Source organism: Myotis yumanensis, unplaced genomic scaffold (assembly GCF_028538775.1).
Source record: "Myotis yumanensis isolate MYYU_CA2020_CCGP unplaced genomic scaffold, mMyoYum1.0.hap1 SCAF_2, whole genome shotgun sequence".
Lineage (NCBI taxonomy): Eukaryota > Metazoa > Chordata > Mammalia > Chiroptera > Vespertilionidae > Myotis > Myotis yumanensis.
The window spans coordinates 28,820,760-28,834,756 of record NW_027223753.1 but is presented as its reverse complement, the minus strand read 5'-3'; the positions used below and the strand labels follow the sequence as shown (position 1 = coordinate 28,834,756).

Sequence of the window (13,997 nt, the reverse complement as noted above, 5' to 3'; positions counted from 1 at the left end):
ATTCTTTTTTATTGATTTTTAAACTTATTTTTAGAGAGAGAGGAAGGGAGAGGGAGAGAGAGAAGCATCAGTGTGAGAGTGAAACACCTATTAGCTGCTTCCTGCACACCCCCTGTTGGGGATTGAACCCACAACCCAGACTGACTGGGAATCGAACCAGCAACCTTTCAGTGCATGGGACGACGCCCAGCCAACTGAGCCACACTAGCCAGGGCAGATCTATCCGTTCTTTGTGATCGTTATGAAGAGAATCATTGACATGGGTTTGAGAACCCCTTGACTGCCACATCTTCTCCCCATAGTTAATGTGCTGATTGAGCAAAAATTGTGCTTAGAGCTTAGAGGAAGCAGAGATTACTTCGGACCCCCCAACTTTTCCAGGGGTCCGGTTTTGTGGTTTTCTAAATTTAAGTTTCGAGCCCTACATTTAAACAGGAAGGCAGTTATAAACCAGCAGAGGACTGGTCAGCCTAGACATCCTGGTAAATATCTGGCTTGAACCTGGTCCTTCACAAAACAGGTGGTCAGTAAGGGTTTTGTGACGTAAATTTAGTTGTGGCTGTGTATTTGATCTGTTCTCTGGAGCACTTGTCTGTCCCTGTGGTCTAGGTCCGGGGGATGCAGTCTGCTAGTGTCAGCAGGGGCCTGCCTTAGGTGATATTTTCTGCTTTCTTTTCTTTTTCAGAGTATGATCGGTTGGGCTTCCTCCTGAAGCTGGACTCTAAACTGTGAGTAGAATGAGAAAACGCCTGTGGTTGTTGGGTTCCCAGGGGCCTCTGTCCTCAGTCTGTCAGCAGAATTTTGGAGTACGTTAGAGTCTGCAGGGGCCTGCAGAGGATGGGATTGTGGGTGTCCATGAGGCCTTAGATTTGGCTGGCACACGCAGCCACTGCAAGGAGTTTGAGGGACAAGGAGGCCCCCAGAAAGGCTTCTGCTCCCAGGCTGGAGGGTGATTGGGTTGCAGCAGGAGTCAGTGGCGTCTCAAAGATGCTCTGCAGCCTGGTCTGCAAAGCCTGCCGTGATCAGGCCCCTGTCTTCCTCCTATTGTTCTCCCACAGTATACCCTCCGTTTTCCAATGCCTTTGCATATGTTTGTTATCTGTGCCTCAAATTTTCCTTCCTTGCTTGTCCACTAGGAAAACTCAAAGACGACCTCCTTTTTATACAAAACTAGAGGCCTGGTGCACAAAAATTTGTGCACTTGGTGGGGAGGGGGGTCCCTCAGCCCGGCCTGTGCCCTCTCGCAGTCTGGGACCCCTCAGGGGATGACCACCTGCTGGCTTAGCCCTGCTCCCCGGGGGATTGGGCCTAAGATGGCAATCAGACATCCCTCTGGCAGCCCAGCAGCCCTCGGGGGATGTCCACTTGCCAGCGGGGAGCAGGCCTAAACTGCAGTCGGACATCCTTAGCGCTGCTGAGGAGGCAGGAGAGGCTCCCACCACCACTGCTGTACTGGCAGCCATCAGCCTGGCTTGTGGCTGAGCAGAGCTCCTCCCATGTATCAGCGCCCTGACCACCAGAGGGCAGCTCCTGCATTGAGCGTCTGCCCCCTGGTGGTCAGTGTGTGTCATAGTGACCAGTCATTCCCAGTCCTTCTCCTGTTAAGGTCAGTTTGCATATTACCCTTTTACTATATAGGATAGAGGCCTGGTGCACGGGTTGGGGCCCGCTGGTTTGCCCTGAAGGGTGTCCCGGATCAGGGTGGGGTCCTACTTGGGTTCCTGGCCAGCCTGGATGAGGGGATGATGGCTGTTTGTAGCTGGTCACACCCCCTTCAGGGTGGGGGTCCCCACTGGGGTGCCTGGCCAGTCTGGGTGAGGGGCTGAGGGCCGTTTTCAGGCTGGTGGGTGACTGAAGCTCCCAACCTCTCCTTTTTTTCTTTTTCTTTTTTTATTCTGGGATTTATTTACCTTCTATGGCTGTCAGTGGAACTGAGAGCCGGCTTTAGCTCTGAGGCTCGGCTCCAGCTCTGAGACCTCGGCTGCTGAAAGCAGGTATCTGGGTTTGTTTGGCTTCTATAATTGAAACACTGTTGCAGCTCCAGCTCCGAGGCCGGCTGGCTGAAAGCAGGTTTCTGGGGTTTGTTTAGCTTCTATAATTGCAACATTGTTTCTTAGAGTGCAGCTCAGCACTCTAAGGCGGCTGGCAGCGGCAGGCGGGGAACCTTGGCTTCCTCCATCACTGGAGCAAGCAAGCCTCCTGTTCGCTTCAGCTGCCTGGCTGCCAGCCGCCATCTTGGCTGGCAGTTAATTTGCATATCGCCCTGATTAGCCCATGGGAAGCGTGTCAGAGGTACGGTTAATTACCATGTTTGTCTATTATTAGATAGGATTATCTCTTTCTCCATGTTTCCTGTAAATTTTCTACCTCTGTCACCAATTATCTCATTATACTTAATTAACTGTGGAATGATTATTATTTTATTAAGAGCACAGGCTCAGAGCCAGGCAAAGCTTCATTCAAATCCCAGACTGCCATTTACTCTCCTTATGATTTGGGACAAGCTACTTAACCACTCTGACTCTGGTTTCTTCTGTCATATGAGGATTTCATTGAAATGAATTGATTCATAGTGGCTTTCAGGGTAACTGGTGTCTAATCCTTCCAGATCCTCCCCTGTTCTTGCCTTCTTGGTCTCCCCAGCGCCTAGACAGTACTGGCATATGTTCACTACGTGCTCAGTAAGCACTGTACACTTGGCTGCGAGGATGGGTGACAGGTGCATGACGAGATCAGGAAGCCCTGAAGTCAGGCTCTGTCCGCCATGTGTGTCCATGCCCTGCACAGGACCTCTCACGTGGTTGATGTGCAATACATGGTTGCAACACTGCCGGTGGCTTTTCTCTGTTGTTACTCACCAGAGTATACCTGTGGCCCCTTCCTGTATGAGACAGATACGGAAGATCAGACTGTGTCTCCTGTTCCTCTCTTGCATGAGGCCTTGACCACACCTGCCACAACACGTCGAATCTGGGGCTCTTTGGCTTTCCCACTGAATTGTCTGGCATCTGGCCCTCTTTTCCTGGCATCTGGCTTCTTGGCTCTGGTGCCTCATACTGTGAGTTCAGGAGTTGTCATTCTCCCAGCTTTTATACATCGTGCAGGCAGCCGTGAGGGAAGAATGGTCTGCTCTTTATACCAAGCTAATAGAGACATCAGCTACGTGCAACACCCTGGGGAATGGGGCTTCATTAAGCTACAGTCTTCCCTTTTTTATTTTATTATTTCAATTTTTTGTTAATCCTCACCCAAGGATATTTTTCCGTTTTTTTTTAGAGAGAGAGTGGAGGGAGGGGGAGCTACAGAGAGAGAGAGTAACATCAATGTGAAAGAGACACATCGATTGGTTGCCTCCTGCACACACCCCGACCAGGACTAGGGATTGAGCCTGCAACCGAGGTATGTGCCCTTGACTGGAATAGAACCCGTGGACTGCAGGGTTCGATGCTCTACCCATTGAGCCACTGGCTAGGTCAGTCTTCACTTTTAAAAAAGCCTTAATTTAGTGCTCTGGGCCAAAAAACAAATCAAGTTTAAGCTAATAAGCCAGTGAAATGCCACCAGAATGGAAGATGTAGTAATTACTCCTGATGAACAAAAGACATGCAATGTGGGATACATTAACTACAGTATTCAAACTGCCTTCAAGAGTGCAAGGCAGTGGGGGGAGACGGTTAGGGGGACACCGTGCCCTGCTGTCCTGACCGTTGGATGGTATACAGTAGGTTGTATGTAGCTTTCTGTTGTGTATCAGGCTGGTTCCACAAACCCTTTGAGTCAGCTTGGCTTCATTTGATTTAACTCACAATTTAATGTACAAGATAGACTTTTCTTTCTTACTACTAAGGCTTTCTCAGCCCAGTGCTGCCTGCAGAAGAAAGCGCAGTTAGGTGGGAAAGGTTTTTATGTGCTTCCAGGGAGAAGTTTCCAAGTTAGGGGTTCTGTTTTTTGTTTTTTGTTTGTTTGTTTAAAATATATTTTATTGATATTTTACAGAGAGAAAGGGAGAGGGATAGAGAGTCAGAAACATCGATGAGAGAGAAACATCCATCAGCTGCCTCCTGCACACCTCCTAATGGGGATGTGCCTGCAACCAAGGTACATGCCCTTGACCGGAATCGAACCTGGGACCTTTCAGTCCACAGGCTGACGCTCTATCCACTGAGCCAAACCGGTTAGGGCAGGGGTGGGGGGAGAGGGGGAGTTCTGTTTTTGAGGGATAGTTTCTTAGCGATATTCAGATCTACCCTTACAAATTCTTCTCTGCTGTGTTGTTTCTAATGTACTAGTATAGGAAATGAGTTGAACTTGGGTCAGAACTGAATTTGACTTTTGCCCCTGCTGCTAATTTAAAGGACCTTAAATAATTCACTTTTGATGTCTGATCCCAGTTTTGCCTTATGAAAAGTGTAAATAACAGTACCTAGTGCTAAGGTTTTATGAAGAATAAAAGAAAGGGTTCTATAAAGTATGAATAAGTATGCAAATGTAAGAATTTGCTTTCATTTATTTTGATTGGATTTATTTAGCTTCTTAGGTATAAGAATTTATATGTCCTGAAAAAATTTTCAGCCATTTCTCTTTAAATATTGCCTCTGCCTCACTCTCTCTCAACTCCTCTTTTGAAACACTCATGAAATGTTAGACCTTCTCATTCTAGCCTCCAGGTCTGTTATATTTCATGTGTCCATCTTTGGTCCATTCCACATTAAATTGGAATCCCAAAAGACTCAACATAAGGATGACCTAGAACTAAGCCTGCACACCCAAACCAGGACAGCAGGGAAGGTCGCCAGAGCACCGAGAGGATCAGGGCAGTAAGGCAAAAGAACCGAAACACGCAGCATTCACAGCCAGTTCTCAGTCACTCCGGTGATCCATGAACTCTAAGTTTAAGGTGTTTCAGACTGGCAGTGCCTCCAAATCCTGGCAAAAGCAAACGCAAAACCTTTCTGGGAAAAGACATGAATTCCTCACTGATAACTTTTCAAGGAAATGAGCTGCTGACAGTGAAAAATAACTAGCACACAAGGAAATCAGGCTCCATTAGTGAGAATCAGGAAAGATAACAGACAGCAGAGAGGGACTCCCAAAGACTTATGACGTTGGGATTACCAGACACAGTTTATAAAGCAGTTATAGTTACTATAGTTGTACTGTATGTACTATAGTTAAAAAATAAAAGACAAGATTAAGCTATATACGTGGAATACGGAACTATAAAAAGTAAAATATTAGATTGAAAGAACTTCTAAGTTGAAAACCACAGTAACCAGAATGAACTCAGTAGGATTTATTTATTATTATTTTTTAATCCTATTGATTTCTTTTTTTTTAGAGAGAGAGGTAGGGGGGAGGAGAGAGGGAGAGAGAGAGAGACACTGATGTGACAAAGAAACATTTATCAGTTGCCTCCAATATGCACCCGTACCAGGGACTGAACCCACAACCTGGGTATATGCCCTGACTGGGAATCCAACCTGCAACCCTTTGGTGTATGGGACAACACTCAAATGAACTGAGCCACCGGCCAGGGCAAAACGCAATAGGATTTAGCAGTAGATTAGATACAACAGAAGGCAGTTACTGAACTGGAAGATAAATCAGAGGAAATGACCTGTCACAGTGGTTGGTCAGCTTTTTACTGTAAAAGGTCAGATGGTTAATATTTTAGGGTTTGAGGGGCCTTATTGTCTCTGTCCCAACTACAGTGCTCAGCTCTGCTGCTGTGACATGAAAGCAGCCATAGACAACATATAGGCAAATGAGTATTGCTGTTTTCCAATAAGACTTTATTTATTGACACTGAAATTTTAATTTCATATAATTTTTATGTCATGAAATATACTCCCCAACCATTAAAAAATTTTAAAACATTATTTTCTTTTTCACTGTTAAAATGTTTTCATATCAATGTAAAATGAGATCAGAGTTTCACAAGCAAAAAGACCTTCTTAACTCAAGAGCCATACTAAAAACAGATAGAGGGTTGGATTTGACCCACAAATCATAGTTGGCTGACCCCAAGTAAGAATGCAGCGCCGGTATAGCTGCATGAGGATCATCTCTCCGCCTCAGGTGCTTTCTATTCTTGAGATCCTATTATATATAAAAATGCTCTTAAAATATCTCTATATCCTGTGATACTCAAAAAAAAATCTAGAAATAGATGCTTTGGATTTTTTATCTTTACGATACTGTTTTAATCGTGTCTTTGTGGAATAAATCGTTTTCTGTTTCCTTTGAGACGTCCCTGCTGCTTATATCTGCATGACAGAATCACTTGTGAGCACCATGAAAATGATTCAGGCTACTTAGATGCAGTGAGCTGTACAAACCTTGCCTTTTAACTGCAAGCTCTGTTGTTCAGGGGGGCAGTGGTTTTGGGAGGTTAAAAACATGGGCTGTGAAGTCAGACATGAATTTTTAAAGCCCAGTCCCATATCTTTCTCGCTGTGAGTTGTTTAACTCCTAAGCCGCAGTTTCCCACTATAAAGTGGGAATAATAGTAATCGCCCAAGGATGACATTCAACATGTCCTGTACCCTTATCAGTGTCTGGTAAACTGGGAAGGATATAGCCCCAAAATGAGACTCGAACCTCAGCTTGCCTCTTGTTCCATTCCCCAGATTTCATTTTCTCACTTATTCATTTAGTAAATAGTTCTTGAGCACCAACCATGAGCAGTGAACAGGGTTTTGTTTTGTTTTTAAATAGGGTGGCTTGGAAGCCTAAATGGAGTACAAGGAGTTCACAAGGGGTTCTCAGGTGCATGGGGTGTAGCAGAAGGAGCAGCCCCCATTGCACAGGGCAGTAGAGAATCCGGTGTTTTCAGGGATACCAAGGTTACTATGAAAGCAGAAGGCAGGAGGAACGTTCACTGAAGAAGCTGCGGATGGAAAAGAGCAAGGCTTCAGAGAACACAGTGGAAAGTCAGAGTATGGTTCAGGGGGGAGAGAGGTGGGAGAGTGGGCCACACAGAAGAAGCAGAGAGCAGTGACTTCAGGATGAGGAAACTGACAATTGAAGGAATGAACAGGAATAACCAGGACGTGAGGCTGGTGAGTTGGGTATTGCTGGCCTTTAGGCGCCTAAGAATTAATCTTGTATTCTCTTGGGGGTGGGCACCCCGGCTGCTCAGTGCACTCAGGGACGGCCCAATTGGATGATGCCTCCAGGAGGTTCAGGTCTGGTCCCTGGGGAGGCTCTGGGTTCTCTGAAAGAGTTCAGAGTTGAGGGACCTGAGGAAAGGTTCAGGGCTACAGGCTGCTGCCCCAACATTAAAGTAAGCACTTCCTTATTCATTCAACAAATTTCTTGAGCAATTGCCATGCATCAGGCCATATTCCATACTCTGAGGATATACCAGGGAACAAGATAGTTAATAAACAATATGTATTAAATAAAGTAATGTTTTCACTATCATGGAAGATGATAAGTACTATGACAAAGGACAAAGGCATGCTGGAGAAGCGAGTGCAAGTTTAAATGGCATAGTCAGGGCGGGCCTTACTGGGAAAGTAACATTTGAGCAGAGAATCAAAGGAAGAGATGGGGTTAGCCTGCCATTATCTGGAGGCAGAACATTCTAGACAGAACCCTAGGGGTATCTATCTCAGTCTCAGTTGTGAAGAGGAATATGACCCCATGAGCCAGGAATGTGCCCATTAGTCCCGCAGAGAGAAGAGCCATCTGGAGCCATGAAGGAGCCAGACCCTGGTGCCGGGCGTGTGTTTCCTGAGCTGATGTCAGCCTTCTGGGAGCTGATTTAACTGAGCGGAGGTTTCATCTGTTTCTGCAGGTATGGGTAGGTGCTCCGCGCTCCAGGTAATCTCTGGTCCGCTGTGACAGTGCGGCGCCTCATAGCCGCCATGCGGGCAGTTGCAGACATACGGAGTTTAATACTCAGACTCATTGCATAAGGAATTACATGTGAAGATACAAAGACCTGAAAGCTGAAACCAACATCTTTTAACCCCCGAAAGGCTTGTGAAAACCAAAATTGTGAAAAGCCTAAATGCATGGGGCAGTGCAAGTTATACCCTGAGGCATAGTTTCCTGTTTCCGGAAGAGCCTGGCAGGTTCCCTGTAGCTGCGATGGAAAGTGTTTGTTGAGCATGTATTGTGTGCTAATTGCCATCCTAGGTACTTTTCTGTATTACTTATGCCTCACAACAGCCACTTAGATGATCTCATTCAGTCTCGAGGCTTTAAATATATCTCGGTTGATGACTCTCAAATTTATAGTTCAAGCCCAGTCCTCTTTCCTCACACTCTAGACTCATTTATGCAATTACTTGCCTTACTTGTATTAGGCATCTCATACCGAACATGTCCAAAACCCAGCTACTGATTCATACCCCCTGCCTCCCAGAATCTTTCCTACCCAGTAAATGGCAATTTCATCCTTCTCGTTGGTAAAAAATCTTAATAGCTCTGGCTGGTGTTGCTCAGTGATTAGAGTGTTGGCCTGCACACAGAGGAGTTGCCAGTTTGATTCCCGGTCAGGGCACATGCCCAGGTTACATACTGGAATCACTTGAGAAGCTTAAAAATTTACTGATGCCTTCATCCACCACCTCGAGCAGGGGTGGGGAACATCTGGCTGGCCGTATAAGGCTGCGAAATCATTTGGTCTGGCTCTGCCAAGGCATTAGGAGTGAGTTAATGAAATGTTTGGCCAAATAGAGCAGGCTAATTTTTAAGTTAATAATTTTGTATGATCCGAGAATGATGTTATAAGTATCCAAATGGCCCTTGGCAGGAAAAAGGTTCCCCACCCCTGCCCCAGAGATTGTAAAGTCATTGGGTTGAGGAGTAGCCAGGGCATTGGGTTTTTCAAGCTCCCCATGTAAGTCTGATACGCAGTTGAGAACCACTGCTCTAAAAATTCCCTTTCCTGTCTGAGGAACTCTCCACTTGCCCAGGTGATTGATACTCAGAATAAACTCACCTTTGAGATAAGGCCCCTGCCTACATGTCGGAGTGTGTCTATATAGTGTTTCTCAACACAGGACCTCATCACCCAGAGATTCTGATTTAGTTGATCAGAAATCCGACCTGAGTACCTTAATGTTTGAAAGTTCCCCCAGGTGATTCTAACATGCCAGGGTTTAGGGCAGTGTTCGGCAGACTGCAGCTGGCGAGCCACATGCGGCTCTTTGGCCCCTTGAGTGTGGCTCTTCCACAAAACACCACGTGCGGGCGCGTATGTACAGTGCGATTGAAACTTCGTGGCCCATGCGCAGAAGTCGGTATTTTGTGGAAGAGCCACGCTCAAGGGGCCAAAGAGCCGCATGTGGCTCGCGAGCCGCAGTTTGCCGACCACTGGTGTAGGGTCATTGGGGGTATAGCCTTCAAGCCCGTCACTGTAATTATATCTGAATATAGCGTAATAACTACTGCAGAATGTAATAGTGGTTATGGTAGTGGGGTTGTGGGTACTTTTTTTCTTTTGAGTTTACATTTTCTGTATTGTCCTTATATACCTTCACAGAGGAAAAAATATTTGAATGCACCCTTTTTCTGCATTTTTTTTTCATGATTTCATTATCTCTTGTTCTCTAACACTATTTTTTTAAATCCATTTTATATTAAGTTTTGACTACCAGCCCTTTTTTTTAGTTTTGTCTTTATGGTCTTTTAAAATATGAATCAATTGAAGAGTTTCCTGTACATTCTGTTGGCCTATTTAAGTATCTTTTATCTACAATTGAAATGCATGTTTGTGTAGAGACTTTATATTTGTTTTTTCTGTGTTGTCAAAGTTCTAAGAGGCCTGAGGGTGAAACATGGTACATCTGAGGAATGGACAGACCAAATCATGCAGGGCTGTGGTGATAATAGTAAGAAGTGGGCTTCATCTTGAGGGCAGAAGATGCCACCGAAGTGTTTTAAGCAGGTGAAAAATCATCAGTTTTGACCTATAGGAAAATGACCTCAGCTGTGAGATGGTAGAAGGATTGGAGAGGAGCAGAAGTGGAAAGGGAAATAGTACCTAAGAGGCTGCCATAGAAGTAAAGAGCAGAAATCAGTAGAAAAAAATCCAACAAAACTAAAAGCGGATTCTTTGGAAATACTAATAAAACTGAAAATCCTCTTGCTAGGTTAACCAAGAAAAAAAAAGAGAAGATACAAATTACTGCTACCAGAAATGAAAAAGAGATCATCACCACTGATCCCATGGATCAGTATGTTATGAACAACTTTATGCCTACAAATAGTAAAGGAATATTATGAATAACTTTATGCCTACAAATTTTATAACTTAGATGCAATGGACCAATTTCTTAGAAGACACAAACTATCAAAATTCACACGGGAAGAAATAGATCATCTAAATAGGTCTATATCTATTAAAGATAATTGAATCTGGAACAGGGGGTCCCCCGGGGGTGAGGACGACGGAGCCCAACGCGCTGGGGCGTCTGCATGCACGACTCCGGAGACCAGGTTCAGAGACACAGACCTAAGTTTATTGGGGAAGTACAGCCGTATATAAAGGGGTAAGCTGCCAATAGAACAGGGACACGCTTGCTATGTTATCCAATGGGCGTGAGGGTCGGGGCTAAGAGTAGGTGGCTCTTGGAGATTTGTCAGGCGGGCGTTGCCACTTCCTGGTGTGCCAAGGAAGCCTGTTCGCTGGAGTGTGCTCACAGCGTTGCTTCGGCCGCAGCACTGAGATAAATCTCTTGAGCCCTTCCCACAGAATCCATAATTGATAACCTTCCAAAACAGAAAACATTAGGCTCAGATGGTTTCACTGGTGAATTCTAGCAAACATTTAAGGAAAAGATGATAGCAATTCTCTACAGCCTTTTTCAGAAAATGGAAGCAAAGGGAACACTTCCTAACTTGTTCTATAAAGCCTGCATTACCTTAAAACCCTAAAGATAAAGAATTGTAAGAGAAGAAAACCACAGACTAGTATCTCTCATGAACATCATGTAAAAATCCTCAATAAAATATTAGCATATTGAATATAACAATGCATAAAAGGAGTCACACACCACAACTAAGTGGGATTTCTTCCAGGTACACAAATTATAACTACAGTAATTATAAAGTCAATTGCTGTATTCCATCACATCAACAGGGCTAAAAAAGAAAAATCATATGATTATATCTATAAGTTGTAGAATAAGCATTGATACAGTCCACATCCAGTCGTTATTTTAGAAAAAACTCTCAGAAAACTAGGAAAGAGAGAAACTTTCTCACTTTGATAAAGAACACCTACAAAAATCTATAGCTAACATTACACTTAATGATGAGAAACTAGATGCTTTTCCCTAAAACTGGGAAAACGCAAGCATGTCCCCTTTCACCACTCCTATTCAACATTATACTGAAAGCTCTAACTAATTCAATCAGAAAAGAAAGAAAAGGTATAGAGATTAGGAAGGTAGAAATAAAACCTTCTTTGTTCACAGACAGCGTGTTGTCTATGTAGGAAATCCCAGAGAATTGGGATTTCGTGGAACTAATTAGCAATTATAGCAAGGTTGCAGGATATAAGGTTAATATACAAAAGTCAGTTGCTTTTCTACATACCAGCAAGTGAACAATTGGAATTTGAAATTAAAAACACAATATTAGCCCTAGCCAGTTAAGCTCAGTGGATAGAGCATCAGCCTGCAACTGAAGGGTCCTGGGTTGGATTCTGGTCAAGTGCACATGCCCAGGTTGTGGACTTAATCCCCAGTTGGGGGCAGGCAGGAGGCAGCCAATCAGTGATTCTCATCATTGATGTTTCTATCTCTCCCTCTCCCTTCCTCTCTGAAATCAATGAAAAAATATTTAAAAACAAAACACAATATTATTTACATGAACATACATAAAGAAATACTTAGGTATAAATCTGACAAAATATACTTACATATATATGGAAAACTACAAAACTCTAATGAAAGGAATTTTTTATAAAACTAGATAAATGGAGATATATTCCATGTTTGTGGATTAGAAGACTCAATATTGTTTAAATATCAGTTCTTCTAAACTTGATCTGTAGATTCAACATAATTGGTGTTGCTCAGTGGTTAGAGTGTTGGTCATGCACCACAGGGTTGCAGATTCAACTCCTGGTCAGGGGCATGAACCTAGGTTGCATGGATTGAACGACCCCAGTTGCGGTGTGTGTAGTAAGCAACCAGTTGATGTGTCTCTCTCACATCAATGGTTTTTTTCCTCTCTCTCCTCTTCCTCTTTCTCTCCCCCTTCCCTCCCCACCATCCCCTGCACTCCCTCTAAAGATCAATGGAGAAAATATCCTCAGATGAGGATTAACAACAACAATAATGAAAATCCCAGCAAGTTATTTAGTGGATAGCAACAAACTTCTAGTTTACTAGAGGCCCAGTGCATGAAATTTATGCACGGGTAGGTACCTAGGCCTGGCCTGCGATCAGGGCCGATCTTCCCCGGCTGCCAGCAGCCAGCCCCGCCCCCCGCCGGTTGCCTTCTGTCCCTGCATGCACCGCTTTGGCCTGGCGCCACCCATGTCCGCCGCCACCCACCCCCAGTTCCCCGTTCCCCATCAGGGGATCGGAGCCTGCTGGCAAGGGGGAGGGACTGAGAGGTTGGGGGAGGGACTGATCAGGCTATTGGGGCCTTCTGGCAGCGGGCAGCTCCTGCATTGAGCATTTGCCCTCTGGTGGTCAGTGCACATCATAGCAATCAGTCATTCCGCCATTCAGTCGATTTGCATATTACACTTTTATTATATAGGATATGGAAAGGCAAAAGACCCAAAATAGGCCACAAAATGCTAACAAAGGACAAAGTTGATGGACCGATGCTACATGACTCCAGACTTACAATAATGCTACAGTAATCAAGTATTCTGTTCCATGGTATTGGTAATAGTATTGAAAAGCATAGAAGTAGACATACACAAATACCTATACAGATGCTCCTTGACTTATTGTTGAAAATATTGTTAAGTTGCCGAGGCCGGTTTGGCTCAGTGGATGGAGCGTCGGCCTGCGGACTGAGAGGTCCCGGGTTCGATTCCGGTCAAGGGCGTGTGCCTGGGTTGCGGGCACATCCCCCGTGGGGGATGTGCAGGAGGCAGCTGATCGATGTTCCTCTCTCGTCGATGTTTCGGACTCTCTATTCCTCTCCCTTCCTCTCTGTAGAAAATCAATAGAATATATTTAAAAAATATATATATTGTTAAGTCAAAAATGTATATAATATACCTAACCTACCAAACATCATAGTTTAGCCTAGCCTATCTTAAACGTGCTCAGAACACAATATCCCCAAAATGCTGGCAACATAGTACCTCGTGGAGTATCAGTTATTTACCATTGCAGTCACCTGTCTGACTGGGAGATACAGCTTGCTGCTGCTGCCCAGCATCAGGAGAGAGTGCCATACATCATATGGCTCGCCTACAGCTGACATCATACTCAGTGGGGGAAAGCTGGAAATTTTTTCCTCTAAAATCAGGAAAAAAATAAGGATGCTTACTCTTACTTATTCATTATAGTACTGAAAGTCCTAGTCAAAGCAATTGGGCAAGAAAAAGAAATAAAAGGCATCCAAATCCAAAGAGAAGTAAGACTGTCAGTATTTGCAGATGACAAGATATAAAAAACCCTTAAAAATCCACCATAAAATTGTTAGAAGTATTAAACAGATTTAGTAAAGTTGCAGGATACAAAATCAATCCACAAAAATTAGTTGCTTTTCTATACATGAATAATGAACTATAAGAAAGAGAAATTAAGAAAATAGTCCATCCCATTTACAGTTTGCATCAAAGAGAATAAAATACCTAGGAATAAGTTTAACTAAGGAGGCAAAAGACCCAGACACTGAAAACTGTAAGACATCCATGAAAGAAATTGAAGAGGACACAAATAAATGGAAAAATATTCATCTCATGGATCGGAAGAATATTGTTAAAATGTCCATACTACTGAAAGTGATCTACAGATTGAATGCAATCCCTATAAAAATGTATCATTTGAAATTTCATAGTTTAGACA

General features: G+C 44.0%; 1 protein-coding gene across 2 annotated transcripts in view; it reads left to right on the top strand.

Moving 5' to 3' along the window:
* ST3GAL3 (ST3 beta-galactoside alpha-2,3-sialyltransferase 3) overlaps window positions 1–13,997 on the top strand; it is a 175,381-nt gene that overhangs the window by 88,897 nt on the left and 72,487 nt on the right. For both annotated transcript variants that reach the window (XM_070404942.1, XM_070404941.1), the window contains one exon: window positions 686–728. In XM_070404942.1, the coding sequence (XP_070261043.1) occupies window positions 686–728 (43 nt within the window). The remainder of the gene's footprint in view (window positions 1–685; window positions 729–13,997) is intronic.